Genomic DNA, 24,077 nt, shown 5'->3' on the forward strand with positions numbered 1-24,077 from the left:
CCTTTGGCCTCCCTCAAGGCCTGTATTGACCTGATGCTGGGGAGGCCTGCTGGTCCCCAGTCTCTTAGAGCAGCAGCAGATGACCCTCAGACTGATCCAGCTCGCTCTCTCTTCCAGGGAGGCCCCTAATGTCAGCAGCCCCAACCTCACAGTCTGCCTCTGAGTCCCTAACCACCTTCCACTGGCCCGAGGAGCAAAAAGTAGGAAGCGTCACAGGTCCCCAGCCCAATGATGCTCTGCCTGCTGGGAGCTTCTTGGGAAAACAGGGTGAATCTCCACGAGGGGAGTTTTCCTTACGCCTCGCGTGGGCTCTGTCCTTTTGGGGAATGAGAAGCTTCATGTACCCTACCCTTCTGAATGTGGGAAGGCCACAGGATGGTCCCTGAGGCTGGATTTGAATGCCTCAAGTCCACGAGGTGGGAGGGCTCCAGGAAACGGTAAGGGTAGGGGGGACGAAATTGGCGCAGGAGAGACAGGCTAGAGGGCCCGGAAGAGAGGGTGTTGCCGGGCCGAGGACACGGCCTGCTGGTGCCCGCAGTGTCCCAAGCCGCGGACATTGTGTGATGGGTACTGAAGCGCGGGGTGAGGACACGGGCAGCGACAAGGGGTCGCACGGAGCCTGCTGGGGATCTAGGTCCACCCGCCCGCCGTCCCGCCTCGGTGTCCGCGCAAGAATAGAGGTGCGAGCTAGGGCGGGCCTCCAGGACGCCCCGCAACTCCTCTGCCGCCCCTCTCCGCGCCCCCGCTGGGGCGGAGCTTGCGTTGACCCCGCCCCTCCGTCCTCTGCGCTCCAGCCGGCGCGCCCCCGGCCCAACTGCGGCGCGTGACGCGGGGTGCGCGGCTCCGGCGGCCACCGCGGGCTGGCGCAGGCAGCAGGGGACAGCCAGAGAGCCGGCTGCATGGCGGCGGCAGGGGCCGCAGCAGGGCCGGCGGGGCCCGAGCCCATGCCGAGCTACGCGCAGCTGGTGCAACGGAGCTGGGGCAGCGCTCTAGCAGCAGCGCGGGGCTGTGCGGACTGCGGCTGGGGACTGGCGCGCCGCGGCCTGGCCGAGCACGCGCACCTGGCGCCGCCCGAGCTGCTGCTGCTGGCGCTTTGCGCGCTTGGCTGGACCGCGCTGCGCTCCGCGGCCACCGCACGCCTCTTTCGGGTCAGTGAGAAGCGGGGCCGGGACATGGGGACCCTGGGTTGCAGGGAAGGGGGCCCTGGATGAGGGATTCAGGGCAGCCACGCGTCCCTTTCTGTCAAAGCTGGCCAAGGGGGGATGTTATTGGAATGTGGTGGTCCATGGTCTAGAAGGGCCCGGGACATTGGGGCCTCCAGACAAGAGACCCTGGGCGGCTGCGCGCCCCTTTTGATCAGTACCAGGTGGGAGGGTGGGGGTGGATGCGGGGGTGTGGCGGAGCTGGGGTGATCCTAGGATGTAAGGCGCCCGGTGCGAGTTAGGTGTTCCGGACATGGGAGAACCGAAGCACGATCCTTCCTGGTCGGTTTGGGACAAGGGGCCCCGCATGGTGGGGGGACTCGGGCCTCTGCACGGTCTCTCAGGCAGGGCCGAGCTGGGGACCAAGACGTCCAGGACATGGACCAAGAAGCCTCGGCTTACGGAAGTCGCCGGCTCCTTGCGTCTGCATGGCCTTGCAGAGCGCGCTGGAGGACCGCTGCTCAGCCTCCCCGGGGTTCGTGCAGCGGCGGGGCCCGCTGCCCACTGCTACCGGCTAGAGGCCGGAGCCTCCAGATCGCTGCCTAGCGCCTGTCTGGGGTCAGCGCCACCCTCCGATCAGAGGTGGCAAATGCCTGGGCGTCGTGGCCACGTTTGTGGTCTCTGCCTTGGGGGTGACATGGCCCGGGTCTTTGGGGATGGACTATGCTGCCTCCAAGAGGCGATGACTGAATCACTGAGTTTCTGGAAAACCTGAGGAGGCCACCTCCCAGGTCAGAGAGTGACAGGTGGTGACATTGACTCTTGACCCCTCTCCCTTTCCTGGGAAGTCATGTTTGTGGCAGGAGCATCTGGGCCTCTAGCTTGACTGCAACTCCCCCGGGACTGGCTGGGGGTCACCCCACCCCAGTCTGACTGGAGGTGGTGTAAAGGGTGCGGGGGACAGAGAGCCCAGTGCCAACAAAGAGGCCTTTCTCTGCTGGCTGAGAAGAAGCTGGCCCTTGTTAGGTCAAGATAGGGTGTTGTCTGGCTGCCACTGTGCCCACCCCTGTCTCCATAACACCCACAGGAGGGAGAGATCCCCTCCCCCACCTTGCTCTAGGGAGGGGGAGGCAGGTGTGGGGAGGGCTGCTCCACAGGTTAACCCTGTTCTTCAATTGCCTCCATCTGCCTCCCCCAATTTTCAGCTTCCCAGGCTCTCGGGGGTGAAAGCTGGCAGGGTGATATGGCCCTTTTTGGCCACCAGGGCAAATAGGTGCTTCCTCCCAACCTTCTTGAGTGACCTGGGTAGGGCACAGCAGGACCGTGTACATCTGCACTTTTGGAATCCTGAAGCGCCCTCCCCAGCCTGGGTGGGGTGTTCTCCCCAATCCCAGCCTCGCCCTTCCCCAGAAATGGGCGGAGGGGCTGCCTGGTTCTCCAAAGCTCATCTTCTTGGCAGGAGCCTGGTTGCCAGGGGTTACCAGAGCTGGCTGTGGCTGTCTCCATGACAACTGCTCTGGGCTCTTCCGGCCCCCTCAGCCCAGGGGAGCAGGCGGGGCTTGGCCTGTAGCTCTGGAACCCCACCCCTAAAGAGCGGGAGGCTCCTCCCCTTCTTGTCCCTGACCCTTCTAATTCCTGGTGGCTCCCCTTGCATGGCCACACTTCCGTGTTCTCCCTGATGGTCCCCGAAGCCCCCCGTCCGCCTCTGACACCTCCCCCATCTAAGCCCTTTCTCCCCCAGCCCCATCTTTTGCTCTTTCCGCCTCCCCAGGTCCCTGTCCTCCACACCTACCCCGTCCTCCCTGGCCTTCGGTTCTTCTCTGGTTCCTCAAATGCCCCCTCCCAAGCCCCTTTTCCCCTCAACTTCTCCCTCTCCCCTCATGTCTCCCCAGGGGATCCCTTGGGTTTTCCAGCCTCCCGTGATCCCCAGATGCCTCCAGCTCTCCTTTATGGTACCCCCATCCATCTTCATGCCTTCTAATTCCTCCTCCTCCTGATTGTACCCCAAGCTCGCCCTGTGGCCCGAGCCAGGTTCCCCCAGGCTGACCCCGTGGGTCTCTGTCACTTAAGCCCAGTGTCTCCCTGCTGGCCCTCCTGTCTTCCCTAGCCTTTCCGCACAGTCTCCCCCTCTCTTCCCTCCCCAGTGCTGGGGCCTCGTGGGCTGGACAGCTGGGCGCTAAGTTTAGCCCTTGGCAGACACACCTGGGCTCTGGTTGCTCCAGGCAGTTATGGGCATGGGGGCCGGGCCCTCCCCAGCCTTGCCCTTCCTGGGGAGCTCCCGGGCCTGTTTCCCCAGCTGATGGAGTAGCTCCTGGTCCTGGGGCCAACCACCACCCACCTTCTCACCCACAGCCCCTGGCCAAGCGATGCCGCCTTCAGCCCAGAGATGCTGCCAAGATGCCTGAGAGCGCCTGGAAGTTTCTGTTCTACTTGGGCTGCTGGAGCTACAGTGCCTACCTGCTCTTTGGCACTGACTACCCCTTCTTTCATGACCCACCCTCTGTCTTCTACGGTAGGGACCCTTTAGGGGTGGGTGGGGTGGACTCTGCTTAAAACACACAAAAAACAGGGCCCTTGGTGCTGCTGGGGGTCAGAGGAGCCCCCTGGAGGAGGTGATTCCTGCACGGACCAAGGTGAACATTTCAGGAGTCAGTACCAGCACATGAAAAGGCTCTGGGGCACTTACGAGGTTGTTACTTGAGAACTAAAAGAGTGGCTGCTGCAGCTCTTGACAGGAGATGGAGTTTCATTCTAAAGGGTTGGGTTTAAGAAAGGGATGGACGAGTGGCGTTTGTGGGTGATAAAATGTTTCCTCTGCAGCTGGGTGGAAACGAGAGTCTCCCCGGTGTCTTGACCCATCTTGGCAAGGATATAAAGATGATGAGAGGTGGCTTCCCCCAGTTGGTTGGATTTGATGTGGGCATCACAGGGGTTGGGCAGGAAGGTGGCTACAGAGGTGCTGGGTGGCCTGTCCCAGCCAAGGAGGCAGGGCCAGGCTAGCATTGGCCACGAGGCACAGAAGAGCCTACCTACAGTGGGGTTCCGGCTCCCCTGCCCTGTGCTGAGTACCTGGGCCGAGTTTCTGAGTCACACGTCAACAGCGTTACCTGCCATTTGACAGGAACAGTCTGGGGGGGCTTCCACGGGCACCAAGCCGCAGTGGGGGGCCATGGCCTGGGAGCACACACCACGCAGGTTTTCCGCCTCCCGAGTCCTTGGAGGAACCCGTCTGGCTGAAGCGTAACTGATCTCCCTTAAGGTTCGGGGCATGGAGTTGCCTTTGGCTTCTTATCAATTATGCTTTCAAGTGAGCTGTTTCAATGTGCATGGATTGAGCACCTACTGTGTCCCACTTGCTGTGCTAGACACAGCCAGGAGCGGGCAGAGAAAGCCTGTTGTCCATGCAGTGCTGACGGTGGCGCGGCAAAGTGAGGCATGCCATCTGCTGACGGCAGGAAGTGCCCCCAGAGAGTCTGGGCGGCAGACGGTGATGGGGTGCTGGGGCCGGGGGCCAGGGGCAGTTTCCAAGAGGGATAGGGATGGCCTGTCACTGAAGGGGACTTTGAATGAGGGCCAGGAGAAGAGCAGGACAGGCAAGAACGCCGTGGCCAGGGTAGTGGGGATGGCGGGAGAGGGGCAGTGGGCACTTCAGGCCTCGGAGACCATGGTGAGGGTTTGGGACAAACCTGAGGGCTGGGAACAGAGGCGGGAAGTGACACACCCTGCCATTGGCTGGCATTGGCTCTCTGTCACCAAGGCTGCAGAGGGGACTGAGGACGGGGTTTAGGAGGCACTCACCAGGACACACGGGGCCCCGGGGACAGGAGTGGCCGATTGGAGAAATGCTCAGGAAGTAGAGCCGAGAGGCTCTGCAGCCCAGCGGAAGTGGGTGTGCAAGGAAGGCGGGTCCCTGGGCCAGGTCTGGGGTGGGGGGTTGATGCCAAGTCAGGAAGTGAGGAGGGGACAGGGTGGGAGGCACTGGGTGTCGAGGTCAGCAAGTAGACACAGGTGACGAGGGGCCAGAGAGTAGTTGTGAGGGCCCTGGGTGAGCCCATCCGGTTTGGGGTACTGTCAGGGGACACCAGGGAGCCCCTTGTTGTAAGGTTGGCTGAGATAGGGCCAGAACTAGCGATCCCGGTGGCCAGAGGCAGGTTTCTAGAGTCAGGCTGGAGAGGAACCAGGAGCCCGGGTGCAGACAGCAGGGAACTGGGGTGCAGACAGCAGGGAACTGGGGTGCAGAGCCTTCTCTTGAGTTTGTCCAGTTCCTGGGAGGTCGAGCAGGGGCTGCGGGCCCAGGGAGGAGGAGGGCAAGCAGGTAGCCTCTTGCATCAGGTGTTGGGTGAGGTGACTGTGGTCCAAGATGTCCTCAGGGTGTCAGGGAAGGCTGGAGTGGACAGTCATGCTCGGAAGTGGCCCAGGCTGGACAGTAAAGCACATGTCCCCTGCCTGTGCCCCAGATCTGTGGCCTGAGCCTGGAGGAAGACGCGTTGTAGTAGTGGCAGGACACAGAACCTGGGGGCCAGCGGGCAGGAGCTCCAGGTTTGTGAGTGCATTTCCCCCGGGGGGTGCCAGTGCACCAGCCCTGATGGTCCTCAGCACAAATGGCTGTCCTCGGTCCCCAGCCCGCTCCCTCCCTCCTCTCTGGAGCTCCTACCACGGGCTGGCCGGACACAGCTCTCTCCAGAGAGGTGGCCACCCTGTAGAAGAGGCTCCGATGGGTCAGGATCCCAGAGGGACAGATCCAGGACCCACATGGGAGCAGTAGGAGGCCCCCTGGGGTTCCAGTGGGCAGGGCTTGGATGTCAACTTCAAAGTTAAGGGTGGAAGAGGGACGAAGCAGGTGGGGCGAAGGGCTAGAAGCTCGGGACCTTGAGGGGCTGCAGCATTCCCAGGCAGCCAAGGACAGAGCATCAGGTGGCCAAGGATGGAGCATGAGGTGAGCGTCTAGCCAGGAGCGTGATTTTTGCTTCGGCGAGCCCCTGGGTGGCTTCAGTGGGGCGGAGCTGGGAGAATGGGATCCGATGCGTGAGATTTTTTTGGGGGGAGGGGAGTACCAGAGATCGAACTCAGGGGCACACGACCACGGAGCCACCTCCCCAGCCCTATTCTCTGTTTTATTTAGAGACAGCATCTCACTGATTTGCTTAGCGCCTTGCTTTTGCTGAGGCTGGCTTTGAACTCACAATCCTCCTGCCTCAGCCTCCTGAGCCACTGGGATTACAGGCCTGTGCCACCGCCCCTGGCCATGAGATGTTTTTTTGTTTTTTTTTTTACATTTTTTAAATTGATGTGAAATTGTTATTACATGAAAAACATTTAGCCAGTTACCAAAAGACAAATGCTGTGTGATTCCCCTCTGGGAGGCCCCTTAGTTGTCACACAGACAAAGGTAGAATGGTGGGTGCCAAGGGCTGGGGGAGGGGAGTGGGGTGTGGGTTTAATGGGGACAAAGCTTAAGTTTTGCAAGAGTCCTGAGCAATTCGAACGTACTTAATGCCACTGAACTCACAGATGGCCAGGATGGTATCAGAGTTCCTTAATTTGTTTGTTTGTTTATTCATAAGACAGGGGGCAAGCGATCCTCCTGCTTCAGCCTCCCAAGTCGTTGGGACTGCAGGTAGCACCACCACGCCTCGTAAGCCAAGCGCAGGGTAGAGAACCCAGCTCTTTCAGAGACTGACGTGGGAGGATCATTTGAGCTCAGGAGTTCGAGGCCAGTCTGGGCCACAGAGGGAGAGACCTCATCTCAAAATAAATAAACAGCTGGGTCCAGTGGCGCACACCTCTCATCCCAGCAACTCGGGAGACTGAGGCAGGAAGATGGCAAGTTCAAGGCCGGCCTCAGCAACTTAGCAAGACCCTAAGCCACTCAGTGAGACCCTGTTTCAAAAGAAAAGAAAAGGGCTGGAGCTGGGGCTCCGTGGTGAAGCACCCCTGGTGCCAAAAATTAAGTAAATAAATAAAGTGAACAATTGAGAGGCACCTTCACAGCACTGTGTAAGCACCGGCTCTGTCTAGTTCAGCATCTCCATCACCCCCGGAAGAAACCCTGTCCCCATCCGGAGTCCCTCTCCGTTCCCCTCCCCCGCCCCTGACACCTGCTTATCTGCTGCTTGTCTCTGGGTATCTCTCTCCTTTTCAAATGTTTTATCTTATTTTGAATTAAAAGTTTAAATCATCCACATCAGTGGGGTGCGGTGTGGTACCTCACCAGGTGCACATGGCGCGCGCTGACTCGCCCAGGCCCCTCATCCACGCTCCTCCTCTCCCGTCCACCCTCTTGCTATAATTGCTCTTGTACTCTCAGGTCGGCTGGTTTTCCTTTTTCGATTTAGTGTCCACCAGGAGAGCCAGCTGCAGTGTTTGCCCTCCGTGCCTGGCTTGGTTCACTTAACGCCATGTGCTCCAGTTCCGTCCAGCTGGCTGCAAATGGCAGGGTCTCGGTTTCCTTTAGGACTGAATAATATTCCACCCGTTGATATGTCCATCTGGTGATGGAGAGTGGGCTGATTGCACATCCGAGCCTCGGTGAATAGTGCAGGGGTCTCTTGGGTACTCTCACTTTAGGTGCATTCTTGAGCGGGGTTGCAGGATCACATGGATCTTCTATTTTTAAGTTTTTGGAGGACTCTCCCCGCTTTTCTCCACAGTGGGGTGTGCTAATTCACATTCCCATCAACAGTGTATCAGAGTTCCTTATTTGCCACATCTTCACGAGCGTTTTTAATTTTCTGTTCTTTTTGTTTTTCTATAATAACTATTTTAACTGAGATTAGGTCATATCTCATTGTAGGGGTTTTGTTTGTTTTATTTTGTTCTTGATACGGGAGATGGAACCCAGGGGTGCTTATCACTGGGCTGCATCCCCAGCCCTTTCTATTTTTATTTATTTATTTATTGTTTATTTGTTTGTTTGTTTATTTATTTATTTTTGAGACTGGGCTAAGTTATTGAGGATGGCCTTGAACTTGTGACCCTCCTGCTTCAGCCTCCCATCATTGTAGCTTTGATTTGCACTTCAAAGCTATTCTGGAGGCTGGGGCAAGAGGATTACAAATTCAAGGCCAGCCTCAGCAATTTAGTGTTATCCTGTCTCAAAATAAAATAATAAAAAGGGCTGGCATGTAGCTCAGTTATGGAGCGCACCTGCATTCAATCCCAGTACCCCCCCCACACACACACACACATTGTTTGGCTGCTCAGAGTCCTTTGTGCTTCTGTATTAACTTTAGGATTTTTTTTTCTATTTCAGTGAAGAATATCATTGGTATTTTGATGGGAATTGCATTGAACCTGTAGACTGTTTGGGGTCTCCATAGGGACATTTTAACCATATTAATGCTTCCAGTCCATGAACATGGGATATCTTCCCTCTATGCCACGTTGAAGGTTCCTTACAGCTGCTTTGGCTGTAATTAATGACTTTGAGCACAGTGCATACAGAGGCACAGTCAAAGAGACCCACTGTCTCTGGGAGCCACCAAGGGATGGGGACACTCTAGTGGCTCAGGAAGGGGTGGTGCAGACAGCCATGGGTGTGTGAGGCTCACTGCGTGGCCACTCCTGCAGTGGGATTGGGGTCCCCTGTCAGGTGTTGCACTGAGGAGACAGAGCTATGCTCCTGGCAAGGCCCTCTGACTCTGGCAGGTGGCACTGGTAAGGGGCCTGAAGCCCCTGCCCTCCAGCCAGGCAGTGCTGCGTGCTCAGGCTGCACGGGGGGAGAGGACCCCTGGAACTGTGGCTGGCACACCTTCCCTGACTGCAGCTCACGCCCAGATATGGCCCAGGGGTGGAGTGGCAGTGGGAACCCAGTACACAGGGTAGGGTGGCCACTGGAGCTGTGCCCTCCACCCACCCCTCCAGCAGTGCACTCCCAGGCATGGCTTGTGGCGGGAGGGGGGCCAGCAGTGACCCCAGGGGCACTTGGCATGGCTGGTGTATCCTGGCCCCAGGGGACGAGCTCCTGGTGTTCTGGACGTCACTGTGCCATGCCAGCCATCCCCTGCAGTGCAGGGCGCCGAGTGGGCTTGGGGGCTGGGGCCACAGTTGCCCTCTGGGTACCTGAGGCTGCAGCCCCTGCCCGGTGCAGGGCAATGTCCATGTCCCAGAGATAAGGATCTGCAGGACTCTCTGATGCTAGAACAGCCCGGACTCAGACCAGATCTCCCTCCTCAAATGGACACTCTGCTACGGCAGCCTGGGAGGCCATGTGCATCCCTCCACAAGCAAAGCTCGTGGGCACCGCCTGGGTCACTCCCTAACTGGGCTGCCAGCCTGTGGAGGCTGTGGAACTTTCCAGTAGCCAGGATTGCCGGCATCCATGCTGATAGTTTGTGGGACACCACCATTTCCCCCGGCCCTGCGAGGGGGGTCCTTTCTCCCCTGGATGGTGCTACTGAGCACTTTGTGCCTCTTTGGGTTGCAGTAGCCCCGGGGCCTCTGAGTCTCAGAAGGTTCTGTTCTCTCTGCAGCCAGTTCCCGTGTTTTGTCACGGTCCGGTCACCTCCAAATCAATATACTGCTACCTGGTTCTTCTTGGTGAAGGAGGAAGCAAGGGCTGAGAACCTCTACCCACGTCATCCTGAAATCCCTCTGTTCTGGACATTTCTATACATAGAATCTTGCCAGGTGGCCTTTGTTGCCCTCCACATCAGGGGTTCGGGGCTCGTCCAGGGCCCTGCGCAGGTGCTGCTGTTCCTCCACTCCTCCACTGGGGAGCGCTTGGGTCCTTTCGGCCTCTTGGCAGCCGGACAGCGCCTGGGGGGGGGGGGCGGCTGTGCAGGGGCTTGTAGAGACCTGGGCACATCCCTAGGAGCGGAATTCCTGGGTCACTGTGGAATGGCCACCGAGGAGGGAGGGAGCGGACCAGGTGGAAAGGGGAAGGAGCAGGGGCGTGATGGACTCGTTCGTGAAGGACTGTCACTGACGTGGGGACGTGGGTGCATCTGGATTCCCAGGGAACATAAGAGTCTAGCTTCAGGTCACTGGGGCCAGAGGCAGTAACCCCCCGATGGAGCCCCGAGAACTTTCTTTTTCAGGGGTGGGTGGGTGGGCAGGGGAGGCGTGGCCAGAGGGAGGACAGCACGGGCGGCTCCAGGCTGCAGCAAGCACAGAGGTGGTGGTCCTTGGCCTCGGTAGCTGATGGCCCCTGTGACGGGCTGAGCCGAGAAGGAGACGTGGTGGTGGAGGGCAGGGAGGGGCTCCTGCCTTGGCCTGAGGGAGCAGGTCCCCCAGGAGTCTAAAGCAGGAGGATTGCAAGTTCAAGACGAGCAACGTGGACCCTGTCTTAAAAACTTTATGCCATCTGCTGGGCGTGGTGACTATGGCTGTAATGCCAGCGGCTGGGAGGCGGAGGCAGGAGGATCACAAGGTTGAGGCTGGTCTCAGCAACTTAGTGAAACCCTCAGTAGTTTAACGAGATGCTGTCTCTAAATAAAATATTTAAAAAGGGCTGGGGATGTGGCTCAAGCAGTAGCGCACTCGCCTGGCATGCGTGCGGCCCGGGTTCGATCCTCAGCACCACATACCAACAAAGATGTTGTGTCCGCCGAAAACTAAAAACTAAAATAAATAAATAAATAAATAAATAAAAAGGGATGGGGGTGGCTGGGGTTGTGGCTCAATGGTAGAGCACTAGCCTAGCCCATGTGAGGCACTGGGTTCCATCCTCAGCACCTCACAAAAATAATTAAATAAAAGTATTGTGTCCAAATCAACTAAAAATATTTAAAACAAAAGGGCTGGGGATGTGGCTCAGTGGTTAAGCACCCCTGGGTTCAATGCCTGATACAAAAACAACAAAAAGCCTTTCTCTACCATCCACTCACAATTTCTAGGAATCTAAACTAAACTGCTCTATCAAAATGACACCTATTAATAAAACACGATGGGCAGAGAACCAGGAGAGAGAGCCAGCAGTCAGTACCCTGCAGGGACTCATGGTCACTCTGGCACTCAGAGGACACATGCCCAACAGGAGGGGTGTCACGGGGCCAGAGGGGTGAAGGTTCCTGACCACAGGTCTGGCTGTCCCCAGATTGGACGCCGGGCATGGCGGTGCCGCGGGACATTGCAGCCGCCTATCTGCTGCAGGGGAGTTTCTACGGCCACTCCATCTACGCCACGCTGTACATGGACACCTGGCGCAAGGACTCGGTGGTCATGCTCATCCACCACGTGGTCACCTTGGTCCTCATCGTCTCCTCGTATGCCTTCCGGTGAGTTCAGGGTGGGCAGGCTGGCAGAGGGGACAAGAGGGGGCAGAGCTGGGAGCCAGCTCAGACCAAGGTGCAGAGGCTGATGGCACTGTGGGGGACCCGGAGGTCAGAGGTGGGGGCAAACTGTCAGGAGTCTGCCCAGAGAGACTGAGATTCTGGAAGGATGGGGTGAAATGGGCCCAGAGAGCCACCTCGTCACACAACCGGTGTCCCTGGATCTCCCCCGGGATGGTACCCTTGACTGAGTCACAGCAAGGGTTTCTTGGAGGCATGTCCATGATCACAGCAGACACATCCTGACGTTCTAGAATCCAACAACTGTGGCAGCTGGGCGCGGTGGCCCACACCTGCGATCCCTGGGTCTAGGGAGGCGAAGGCAGGAGGATTTGCAAGTTCAAGCCCAGCATTAGCAACTTACCAAGGCCCAAGAAACTTAATGATATTCTGTCTCAAAAAATAAAAAGGGCTGGGGTGTGGCTCAGTGGTTAAGCACCCCAGGGTTCAGTCCCCAGGACCAGAAAGAAAAAAGCTTTATTTTTATGTGGTGCTAAGGGTCGAACCCAGTCCCTCACACATGCTAGGCAAGCGCTCTGCCTCTGAGCCCCAGCTCCAGCCCTATCCGTCCATCTTTTTGTTATCTTGGATTACATATTGAGATGCTTTGGATATACTGAATCAGTCCCCCCCCATACACACACACACACACACACACACACATATGTGCAATTTATATGTAGATGACATGTATTATTTGTGTGTGTGTGAGAGGTATGGTACTGGGGATGGAACCCATGCTAGTCACCTTTCGAGTCCTCAATGACCACATGTGCCTGGTGGCTGTCCTATCAGACAATGCAACATTAGAACATTCCTGTGGTTCTGGAAAGTTCTACAAGATAGCACATCACTAGAGTGTAGAATCAGATGATGAAAGAAAGAAAAGCACGTAGGCAGCCAGCTCCCCCTACCATTCATGAAAGAAAAGATTCAACAGTTTATTTGAAGGTTGGAAGAACCATGGGGGAAAATTCAGTAGGGGGCTAAGGCTGGGAGGTGTCGAAGTTTCAGTGGGTGGTTGACTGACAGGTGAGGAAAGTGTCCTGAACACCTGGGAAGGGCATGTTGGGTGATGGGAATAGCATGTGTAAAGGGCCTGTGGCAGTAATCAGTGAGCTCAGGTAATTAAATGCCCCAGTACAGAGAGAGAGAGAGAGATAACCCAATGACCTCAAGCCACCGAGCCCAGTGCAAATTGCCTTGTTGGCCCCCTTGTCTCGTCAACCCAGATACCACAACGTGGGCATCCTTGTGCTCTTTCTGCACGACATCAGCGATGTGCAGCTCGAGTTCACCAAGCTCAACATTTACTTCAAGGCCCGAGGCGGCTCCTACCACCGGCTACACGCAGTGGTGGCAGACCTGGGCTGCCTCAGTTTCTGCTTCAGTTGGTGAGTGGGTGGGGTACAAGGTGGGCTGGTGAGGTGGGCGGGCACTGCAGGAAAAGGGTGGACCTAGTGGGGTAGGCGGGGACTAGCAGGGCAGGGGTGGACCTGGTGGGGTGGGCGGGTCTGACAGGACAGGGGCGGTTCCGAGTGGGGGGAAGGGTGGGGCTGAGGGGGGAAGCGCAGGAATAGAGGTGGAAATGGGGGTCCGGCAGGGGTGGGGCGGGGAGCACTGGAGGGTGGGGTTATGGAGGGACAGGTGGATGGCACTGGACAGGCCTGGGTGGGGCCACTGTCCCTGTTCCCCAGCAGCTTTCCTGACCCACTCTCTGCTCGCAGGTTCTGGTTCCGCCTCTACTGGTTCCCGCTTAAAGTCCTGTATGCCACGTTCCACTCCAGCCTGCTCGCGGTGCCCGACATCCCCTTCTATTTCTTCTTCAATGCGCTCCTGCTGTTGCTCACCGTCATGAACCTCTACTGGTTCCTGGTGAGTCCGCTCACCCACTCTGCCGGCTGCCCCATTCTTGTCCCTATCGCCAGGTGGCAGTCCAGCGGCAGGCCCTTCTCAGGCAGGCAGGGGGAGGGGCATGTTGGGCAAACGGTAACAGCACATGCAAGGGGCCTGTGGCAGCAGCGCACAGCAGTCAGAGGGCTGCACAGCAGAGAAAGGGGTTTCCGTCTCACCAGTGCCTTCCCCTCCCCCAGTACATCGTGGCCTTCGCTGCCAAGGTGCTGACTGGCCAGATGCGCGAGTTGAAGGACCTGCGGGAGTACGACATGGCAGAAGCACAGAGCCCCAAGCCCAGCAAAGCTGAGTGAGTGTGGAGGGGCGGCCGCCCGGAGGTCGTTCCTTTAGTGGCACCGTCTAGGCGGGCTCTGTGGGCAGTCCTCGGAGTTGCGGCGGATGCAGCGATGCCACTGCAGCCATCCCACCGCTGCCCCGAGCCTCCGTCCAAAACAGACTGCAGCAAAGGCCGGGAAGATGTAGCCACAGACTTAACCGCTGTGATGCACAGAGCAGCAAGGAGGGGCAGAGAGAGGTTGGGGAGGGGTGGAGAGGAGAGGGGCAGGCCAGCATCTGGCCAGAGCGTGAAGCCAAGGCCCCGGGTCATGAGGAGCAGCTGTTGACCAGGCCAGACCCACCTCCAACTCACTCCTAACCAAAGCCCAAAGCCCGGGGCAGCAGAGCGTCCACACTTTGTCCCTGCCAAGACTTCCTGGCCTCAGGGTCCGGCAGGCCAAGGCTGGGGCTGGGGACTTGGACCCAGTCCAGCCGGGGAGGGAGTCCTAGGGAAGAACTAGTGAACACCTTGGATAGAGAGACCTCGGGCCTCACCAGCCCTCAGTGAAAGTCAGACGCATCTCAAGGCCCAGTGTAGGGCAGGGTCCGCGACTCAGGTGTGAGCGGTCACATGAGGGGCAGGAGGCATTGCAGGTGTGCAGCACCCCTCTGCCATGTGAGGAGTGAGGAGTGTTTTGAGCTGGAGCAAGGACAGGAGGCTGCGGAAGGTTTCAGAGGTGGTGACCAGCCAGGTCCTCTGCTTTGGTCAAGGGGTCATGGTTTCAGGGAAGCAGTGGGCTCAGACCTGATGAGGTCGGTCTGAATGGGAGTTTTTGAGTGAGCCATGAAGAGATTTAAGAGTCTTCTCGAAGGACATGACAAGGGTAACCAAGACCCGGGAGAGGGAGAGCAGTGTGTGGAGACAGCCCCAGGCACTCAAGTAAATGGACATACTGTTGTACCCTCCGAGCCCGGGGCCTGCCAACGGGATGTTCCAGGGCCAGGGAGTTAGCACCTGGGGGTGGAGAGGGCAGGAAGGTGTGTGGGAACAGGGTCACTCACAGACAAGGCTGGGCCACCCCTGAAATTGAGGTTGGGGTGCTATGTGACCATGGGGAGGCTGTCACCATCATCCAGGCACACAGGCAACGGGTTATAGCCAGGAGGTAGAGTGTGGTCAGGTGGCAACTCTGAGAGAACCAATCAGATTTACTTTGGATGCAGGTGAAATAGAAATAAAAGGATCAAAGATGACATAAGACTTTTGGCTCAAACTGCTGTTTACAAGAAGGGGTTTGAGACAGGGTGTGTGCACCCACAGATGGGGGCTTTGAGGGTCTCGTCTGGGATATGTGGCATTCTGGCTATCCATTGAATGTACGTCAAGAGATCAGCCAGGTTTAACTGAGCAATCTTCCAGAAGATTCCAAAGGCTTCCAGTGGCTTCCAGGGGAAGGGGCAACTAAAGAGAATAGGGTAGGGGAACCTGCTTGGCCAAATCCCAAAACCAGAAAGGCTTTCTTGTAGAACAGTGAACTCATGGTGGAGATGCCCTGTGAGTTAAGGCCTGAGGCAAGCAGAAGCCAGACCTCCTGGCCCCACCAGTGCCCACTCTTTTCTCCGAGAATGTCAAGCCAGAATGTGGGGGTGATGGCCAGCAGCCTGCAGCTTCACCGGAGAGCATCTCCATTAGAACAGCAAAACTCGAGCTGTGTCCATGAACTGTGCCCAGCAGTAGAGTACCAGGGAACATGTCGTGACAGACCCCGTAGCACCTCTACAGAATCGGATTCTCCAACTAAGGCTAGAGTTAGCACAGCTGGGTATAAAACAGAATGGGATAAAAAGGGTAAGACCAAGGGTGGCTCTAAAAGAGCTGGTTAGGGTGCCTCCACTGACAGCATTGGAGGCTGGTGGGTGTTGCTCAGGAGTAGAGCACTTGCCTGGCGTGCACGAGGCCCTGGGTTCTAGCCCCAGCAGACAATCAATCAATCAGCCAATCAATAAAGGCACCCTGTCGAGATCATGAGAAACTAGGATATGAGGAGATTAAGGACATGTGACAACTAAATGCAGTGTGAGTTACTGGGCCAGGAAAAGATATTATTGAAAAATTGGTGAAATTCAAATAATACAGTGGGTTTGGTTAATAACGATGTAGCAATAATGATGGCTTCTTAGTTGTCTTAGTTGTAGATACCCTGTATCATGGGAATTTAAGGTGGAACATTCTGGAAGCAGGAGAAGGGTATATGGGAGTTGTTTCTGTGACATTTCTGCAAATTTAAAATTACTCTAAAAAAACCTTATTTTAAAAAAGCTTGAGTGGTCATTAAAAGTGGCATTGGGTGTTGTTACTTTCCTAGGGCTACTGTAACAAAATGTCACAAGTGATTGGCTTAAAATACTCAGCTGGGCTCAGTGGTACAGGCCTGTAATCCTAGGGACTCAGAAGGCACAGGAATGTGAATTTCAAGTTCAAGGCCAGCCTCAGCAACTTAGCAAGACCCTGTCTCAAAACAAAACAAAACAAAATAGAATTGGGAATGTGGTTCAATGTTTAAGATCCCTCCTGCCTCTTCCAGCTTCTGAGGGTTCCAGGTGTTCCTTGGCTTATGGCTGTGTCCCTTCCTCTGTCTCCATATGGCCACCTCCTGTTTTTTCCATCTTGTCTCTTCTTTCTTTCTTTCTTTTTTTATTTTTTATTTTTTTTGGTGTGGAGGGGGTATGGGGGATTGAACTCAGGGGCATTCGACCATTGAGCCACATCTCTAGTCCTATTTTGTATTTTATTTAGAGTCAGGGTCTCACTGAGTTGCCACCTGACCACACTCCACTTTTGCTGAGGCTGGCTTTGAATTGGCGATCTTCCTGCCTCAGCCTCCAGAGCCACTGGGATTCAGGCATGTGCCACCGCGCCCAGCCGTCTCTTCTCTTCTATGTGGACAGTTGTCAGCCTAAATCTAGGATGATGTCATCCTGATATTCTTCACTTAGTTGCAATTGCAAAGACCCTTTTTCAAATAAGGACGTACATACAGATTCTAGAGATTGGGATGTGGACATATCTGTGGGGGCCACCCTTCAACTCACTGCCATCATTAAATCCCAATTAGATATAGCTGAAGAGACAATCAGTAAATTGAACACTGTGAAGAAGAACATCCAGACCACAGCATAAGTAGATGGAAAACAGGAAAGCCAGGATTATAAGAATCATCCAGTCTAGGAGTTCTAGTAGGAGATCAGGGAGAGGAGAAACAATATGAGAAGATGTAATGCTGAGAACTTCCCAGAAGTGACAAGACATAAGTCATAAGCAGAATAAATTTAAAAAGTCAGTCCCCGACCCATCAAAGCGAGCAGAGAAATCAGCCATGAGGGAAAAGAGATGGGACCTGAAAACTGTCTCAGACAACTGCAGCAGGCAAACCAGCAGATGAGGAGGAAGAGTCACTTCCAGAGTGGACAGGTGACCACCAACTCAGAATTGTGTACACAATTTAAAAGCAATTACTCAACAGAGAGGAACCCACAGGAAAAAGAAAAGAAAGTACAGCCAGCATATCTAGTCTCAGCCACTTGGGAGTCTGAGGCAGGAGGTCCCTTGAGCCCACAAGTTCCAGACCCTATCTCAAAAACAAGAACCAAACAAACACATTTTAAAGCCCCAATTTGAGAAATTTTATTTTTACTTTTGGGTTAAGTGTCTCTTACCTTCCTCCCTCTCTTTCATTTTTGTTATTGTTGTTACTGAGGATTTAACCTGGGGCTCCCCAACCACTGAGCCACACCCCCAGCCTTTTTTTTATTTTTTGAGACAGGGTCTCACTAAGTTGCTGAGGCTGGCCTCCAACTTGTGATCTTCCTGCCTCAGCCTCCCAAGTCATTGGGATTACAGGAGAGTGCCACCTCCCCTGGCACAACATGGAATTATTATTTTTATTATTATCTATTATTACTTTGGTACTGCACATTTGACCCAGGGGCGCTTAGCCACTTAAGCACATCCCCAGCCCTTTTAATTTTTTTATATTTTAGGTCAGGGTCTCACTGAGTTGCTTAAGGCCTTGTTAATTTGCTGAGGGTGCTTTGAACTCTCAAGCCTGCTGTCTCAGCCTCCAGAACTGCTGGCATTACAGGCAATGGAAATCTTTTTATTCTTTAAAAAAAAAAAAAAAAAAAAAAAAAAACTTGTTTTTTAAGCTGTCAATAGACCTTTTTTAAAAAATTGATTTTAAATTTATTTGAACATATAAAATAATCAAACCCAGGGCCTCACACTCAGGCGCTCTACCACGAGCCACGACCCCAGTCCCACAACTTGATGTAGAATATTCCAAATGATGTAGCCTTATAGCACCAAGGCCATATGACAAGTGACTGCTCCAGGGAGGTGGCAGATGCGCCCTGCTCCTCACTCGAGCAGATCAGAACCAGAGTGAACGTATGTTCTTCAGGATGTTGGTAGCAAGTGGCCTGACTGAGGCCGAGGGGAACCTGGCTGCTGCCGACACCAGGATCACAGACTGCAGGAAAAGTCAACCAGGTTTGAAAACGGAGGCCGCCATGACTGGGAATCGCTGTTCAGTAGATCATTCAAGCGTCACAACAAATCCTATGGGGATTAAGTAGTGCCGATCCCTTCCTCACTCCATATGGCGAGGCCCATGTCACTTCCTGGGTGGTCTGAGTTGCTGGTAGACTGCTGTCCTTCACTGATAGCCATCCATCACCTGGGGTCACCATGTCTTCATCGTGACCCTACACCTTGCTCTGAAGCCCTCATCTCCCTCTGGGGCCTCCTGGGATTGCCCCTCCTTCAAGGGACCGTCACCTCATTCCGGCTCTGCTGACCTGGGAGATGGTACCCCATGCTTTGTCCGTTCAGTTTCTTGCTTCTGCTGTATCTGCCGCCACTTCTGTGACCTACACACTGGCCCAACGTGGAAGAATCGTTGTCATAACTGGCCCTTTCCACAATGATCTGGCCTCCACATCCTGGAGAGGCCGGGGCTGTTCACTTGCATGCTGCCTGCGCAGGGCAGCTCCTCTCCAGAGCCGGTCTCAGCCTTTAGATATGCATCCTCCCACTCGCTCGGAGACAGACACGGTGACCATGGAGACAAACCCCGTCCCTGCCCTTCGCCACCAGCCATCTGAGCCCCTCTCCCTCTCTTCCAGGAGATCTGCAGTTCTCCTCCGTTCTCCTTGAACCCGCCTGCTCTGGGCTCTTCCTTCCGCCATCCCAGAGATCACTCCTGTCTGACCGTCCTTATGGCTTTGATGCTAAACCTGGGGATCACCTCTCCCTCTTTCCCCCCATTATTTATTTACTTATTTATTTATTTAGTGCCAGAGATTGAACCCAGGGTCTCTGTGAGTTGCTTAGGGCCTCACTAAGTTGTTGAGGCTGGCTTTGAACTTGTCATCCTTCTGTCTCAGCCTCCTGAGCCTCTGGGATTATAGGCACACACACAACTTTTTTAAATAGTGTAATGGTTAATTTGAATTGTCAACTTGCTTGCATTAAGAGATGCCAAGGAAGGGAACGGTGGGGGGTGTCCATGAGGGTGTGTCTAGGAATGATTGGCATGTGGGAGAGCCAACTGAAATGGTGACCCTCCAGAAGTGTGGGCAGCACCGACCAATAGGATGCTGGCGTGGGTGGAATAAAGGTTGGAAGCACAGGGAAGCAAGAGCAGATGCAAGCTTGATTCTTCTTGAACTGGATTGCTGCTGTGATCCTCTGAGAATATCGGACTCTTGCTCCTTCGTTCTTCCGAAGCGGGGACTCTGCCAGTGAGTCTCCAGGGAGTTTTCAGAAGCCTTCAGACGAGGGAAGATCTATTGATCCCTCTTAATCAGGGTTTCAGCCCCTTGGACTGCGCAGCTACTGGTCCTTCCAGCTCTCCAGCCTGCAGATGGCCGTTGTGGACTATCCAGCTTCTGGCTGCTGAAGCCAACCTAAAAATCCCCCTCTTATAATTACACTTCCTGTTGATTCCGTTCCTGTAGAGGACCCAATACAAACAGGCTTTATTGAGACATAAATGAAGTAGCATACAACTTACCCAGTTACAGTGTAGAAGCCAGTGGTTTTTAGTACATTCACAGGTTTGGGCAGCCATCACTATTGTCAAGTTCCAGAATATTCTCTTCATCCCACAGATCCATCCTCATCGGGCTGTTCCTCAGCCCATGGCAGCTGCCATCCTGCTTCCTGCACCATACTTCTTGAGCTCCCTTCTCCCTTTTGTGTCCCCCTTTCTCCCTATTCCCTGGTAAGTTCTTGCTTGGCCTCTCTGGCCACCTAGCTGCCCACCTGCACTCCCAGGGCCCTTTTCTGCCCACATTTAGTCTGCACTGACTTCCACGCCTCTCTTCTCACGCTGCTCCTCCAAGCCCCGTCCTCCATCCCCAGCAGCTGCTTGACCTTCCTAACTTACAAAAATATCCCCAATCAACCCATTCCCACCTCAGACTACCTCTCCAGAACAGTTTCCCATCGCAATTGATGGCAACTCATAAAAGTCTTGCAAAACCCCTAAGGAGTCCCCTCTCTCCTCCTCCTTCATGAAAAAAAAAATATACCCACATGCCACCCAAGTTGTCCACTGTCACCTCTTTCTCTTGTTACCACAGTGGTGGGCTGGAGCTGCAAGGTACCAATCTTATATGGAAGAGAGGTCACCTCCCTCACACTGGGTGCATCCCACTCCCCAAAAGGAAAATGCTGGTAGCTGACTCCAATGTGTGTGTGTGTGGGGGGGGCGGCGGCACTTTGGGGTTTGTGCAGAAAAAACAAGCAAGAATCAGCAGGAACTCTTGGTAAAATGCTGTGGGGCAGGGATGCCGGCCCTCAAAGAGACCAAACTTGCTCTAAAAGCAGAGGAATCAAGGACCAGGCACAGTCTTAGCTATTCAGGGGGCGGAGGCAAAGGGTTCCGGAGCCCAGGAGTTCAAGAGCATCCCAGGCAACGCAGGAAGACTCTGTCTATCTCAAAAAGGAAGAAAGGAGGAAAAAGAATGAAGGAATGAAGGAAGGGAGAGAAAAGGAGACGCCCCTGTTCAAGAACAGAGCTGAGAAATAGGCCTGGGTCCATGGAAACTTTAGCAACTACTAAGGACCAGGGAGGGCAGGAAGCCGGTCACAGAGGTGGTGGGTCACGTGGAGGAGCAGCTGGAGAAATGAGTGAGGTTGGGTCTCTGTCTTTTCAATTCCCATTTCAAACTCCCCCTACCCCGGTTTTAGTCAGCTTTTGTGTTGCTGTGACCAAACTAGAGAAGAAAAGTTTATTTTGGCTTGTGATTGCCAGGCCCCCCTGTGCAAGCAGGGTGCCCCCATGGTCTCTTCTCAAAGAAGTCTTTACTTTTACACCCTGGAGCCTGAGATGGGTATAGTTTTGCCCATCTCTAAGGTGCCCTCAAGCCTTCGGTCCTATTATAGCTGATCTCTTTGGTGACTGTGGTGTCTTTAACAACCACGACTTGCTTAGCCCCAGTTTTATTTGCTCTTTTCTCTCTTATGGCCAAACTGCAAGTTTTCCGAATATTTTTTTTTTTTTTTTTTTTTTTTTTTGCCTTCTGCTCTTGATCATCACAGTAAACTTCACTACTTCACTAAAAGGTGCCAGGAATATTCATAACACCACTTGAATTTTGTGCTGCCAGATTAATTCATACCTTACCTTTAAATTTAGCCTCACAAAAAGTCTCAGGACCCAGGGCTGGGGCTGGGGCTCAGCGGTAGAGCGCTCCCCTAGCATGTGAGGGCCCTGGGTTCCACCCTCAGCACCATGTAAAAATAAATAAAATAAAGGTACTGTGTCCAACTACAACTAAAATGCAGACAGCTTCTTTGCTGGACCATAACATAAATGGCCTCAACTGCCTGGGAAGCTCCGATTACAATGTTCTAAGGCGTCTCCAGGCTGCACTTCTAACTCTTCAAAATCCCTCCCTTTGCAAACCAGCTCCAGGGGTTTCTGAGCCATGTGGTCAGGTTAGTCACAACAGCAACCCTGCTTCTCAGGACCAATTTTTCTGGTTTAGTCAGCTTTGGCGTTACTGTGACCAGAGGGACCTGCAAGAACAACATAGAGGAGGACAAGTAGTTGGTTTTGGTTTACAGTTTCAGAGATTCAGTCCACGATTGGCCGACTCCAGAGCTGTGAGTCCAAGATGAGACAGACATCATGACGGAAGGCAAGGTTGAAGAAGGCCACTCAGGACATGGCAGCCAGCAAGCAGAGAGAGTCCATTCACCCAAGACAAAATAAAAACCCCCAAGGCAAGCCTTCAGTGACCTAAGGCCTCCACCTGCACTCTACAGCCAGTGCCCAGTCAATCCATCAGTGTATCAATTCATTGATGGGTTCAGGCTCTCATTATCTAATCATTTCACCTCTGAAAATTCTTGCATTGTCTCACATATGAGCTTTTGGGGGACATTTCACATCTAAAACATAGCACCCCATGTATCAAAGATGTCAACATAACATAGAAAACTTTGAAATCAGCCCTGAACTCAGATGGGAGATTGTGTCATCAAGGAATGGAGAAACTCACTTCACTGTGGGAGACTTGAGAAACCACAGCAGGTGGGTGAATTTGACCCTCAAGGCCTAAAGGGTCAACTGGCAAAGTTAAAGACAGAGGGGGTCTGAGCAGGGCTCATTCCCCCGCCCCCCCTCCAAAAAAAAAAAAAAAAAAAAAGACCAGCAAGACAGGATGGTGTGCTGCAGGAGGGGACATCCAGTTGGCTCTGAAACACATAAACAGAGGCTGAGTTTTAGTCCAAGGGGAAGAATGAATTAATGTGACCAAGCCAGGTATGATGGCAGACACCCAGAGTTCCAGCTTCTCAGAGAGCTGAGGCAGGACGATTGCTTAAGCTCAGAAATTTAGGATCAGCCTGGCAACATAGTGAAACCCTGACTCAAAAATAAATAAAACAGGGACTGGGGCTGGGGCTAAGTGATAGAGCGCTCGCCTAGCACGTGTGAGGCCCTGGGTACGATCCTCAGCACCACATAAAAATAAATAAAATAAAGCTATTGTATCCATCTACAACTAAAATATATATTATATATTAAAATAAACAAAGTGACCAAGACCTTTTCCCTCAGGACCACCCTTATTTTTCTCATGGAAGGTTCTCCGAGATGGAGTGCTCCACAAAGCTAAAGTGCAGAGGGGACCGCAAGCACATGTGTGTTTGTACTGTGACAATACCCAAGTGCAAGACACAAAGATTAGCCTGCAAACGTGGCTCCAGAGACCTGTGACTTTTCTTCTCTTTCTGATGTCAAGACCATTAGATGGTTGGCTCTGTCCCCTCTTGACCATGCAAGCCAAGTCTATGAAGCAAACAAAAAAATAAGCGTGAAGACACGAGCAGTGCCCACAGACCAAAACAACAATGGCCAATGACCTTGACCATGGGGTCAAGAACCCGCAGTGAGAGGCCAAATCAATTCAACAAGGTGCCACTAGGAGGCAGGGGCAGAAACTTGGGGCATTCCTCCCCTCTGAGTGAGGACCTCAGAGTCCTGCCACGAACTCCCACAGGGAAAAGAGAATTTCTGGAGGGTGGCAGCAGGCACCTGGAGGAATCTCCGATTAGTATTGGGTTTGGGGGAAAACTCTGTCATTTTGCACAGAGAAAACGTTTTCTTTTTCTTTTCTTTTTTCTTTTGCAAGAGAAAACGTTTTTACAAACCATACCTCTTGTTTACCGGTTAGGTGTCCTTCCCTTGAACCTCATGTTGGTTCAAGTTTTGCAAAGTAACAAAACTTGTGCTGGGGATGTGGCTCAGTGGTAGCGACCTTGCGTAGCATGCGTGAGGTCCTGTGTTCCATCCTCTGCAGCGCAAAGCAAAACTTCGCGAAGCTTGTTTTCAGAACATAGAAAGTATGGGGCGGGGCTGAGGTGGATGGAGGGCGTGGATGCAGAGGCTAGAGGCCCACAGGGGGAGGGGGCTGTGGCCAGTTTTACCACCCTGGGAGGGCGGTAGGATCAAGTGCCTGGTCTGTGAAGGCGGAGGCGGTGGTGTCAGGCGGGGAATAGGGGAAGAGAAGGGTTTAATTGGGAGGGGGAGAGTAGGGAGAGAGGGGGAGAGTAGGTGCGGGGACATGCCCACAGGAGGTCTTATGGCCCTATGGGCAGGGACGAGGCGGGTCCGAGGCGGGGGAAGGGACCGCAAAGTAGTGAGGCAGCAGCCAGGCGGGGCCTGGGCCGGGCCTGGTCAAGGGACGTCTGGGCCAGACAGTGGGGTCCTCGGAAGATCAGGAGAGAGTGGGAGGAGCCTGGGGTTACCAAGCTAACTGCACTGGTTCTGGCCTCCAGGAAACCGCTGAGGAACGGACTGGTGAAGGACAAGCGCTTCTGAACCCCTGGATCCCCTTCCCCACCTCCCAGATTCGGCCCCGTCCCCAGGACACCCACCGAGCCCCTGGAGACCTGGGTCCGCCCCCTGACGAGCCCTGTCTC

General features: G+C 54.3%; 1 protein-coding gene across 1 annotated transcript; it reads left to right on the forward strand.

Moving 5' to 3' along the window:
* Window positions 1-809: 809 nt before the first annotated feature.
* Cers1 (ceramide synthase 1) lies at window positions 810-24,023 on the forward strand. The gene is made up of 7 exons (XM_026390015.2): window positions 810-1,148; window positions 3,495-3,654; window positions 11,179-11,359; window positions 12,646-12,807; window positions 13,141-13,288; window positions 13,507-13,616; window positions 23,934-24,023. The coding sequence occupies exons 1-7, from the start codon at window positions 900-902 to the stop codon at window positions 23,974-23,976; spliced, it is 1,053 nt and encodes a 350-aa protein (XP_026245800.2). The 5' UTR covers window positions 810-899; the 3' UTR covers window positions 23,977-24,023.
* Window positions 24,024-24,077: the final 54 nt, after the last annotated feature.

The sequence above is a fragment of the Urocitellus parryii genome, chromosome 3, assembly GCF_045843805.1.
Source record: "Urocitellus parryii isolate mUroPar1 chromosome 3, mUroPar1.hap1, whole genome shotgun sequence".
In the NCBI taxonomy this organism is placed as follows: Eukaryota; Metazoa; Chordata; class Mammalia; order Rodentia; family Sciuridae; genus Urocitellus; species Urocitellus parryii.

What these genes read in the sequence shown, in the direction of transcription:
- Cers1 (XM_026390015.2), top strand. Translation starts at nt 900, where the DNA reads ATGGCGGCGGCAGGGGCCGCAGCAGGGCCGGCGGGGCCCGAGCCCATG. An exon ending in CCCACCCTCTGTCTTCTACG is followed by an intron (nt 3,655 to 11,178) that starts GTAGGGACCCTT and finishes GGCTGTCCCCAG; the next exon opens with ATTGGACGCCGGGCATGGCG. An exon ending in CTCAGTTTCTGCTTCAGTTG is followed by an intron (nt 12,808 to 13,140) that starts GTGAGTGGGTGG and finishes CTCTGCTCGCAG; the next exon opens with GTTCTGGTTCCGCCTCTACT.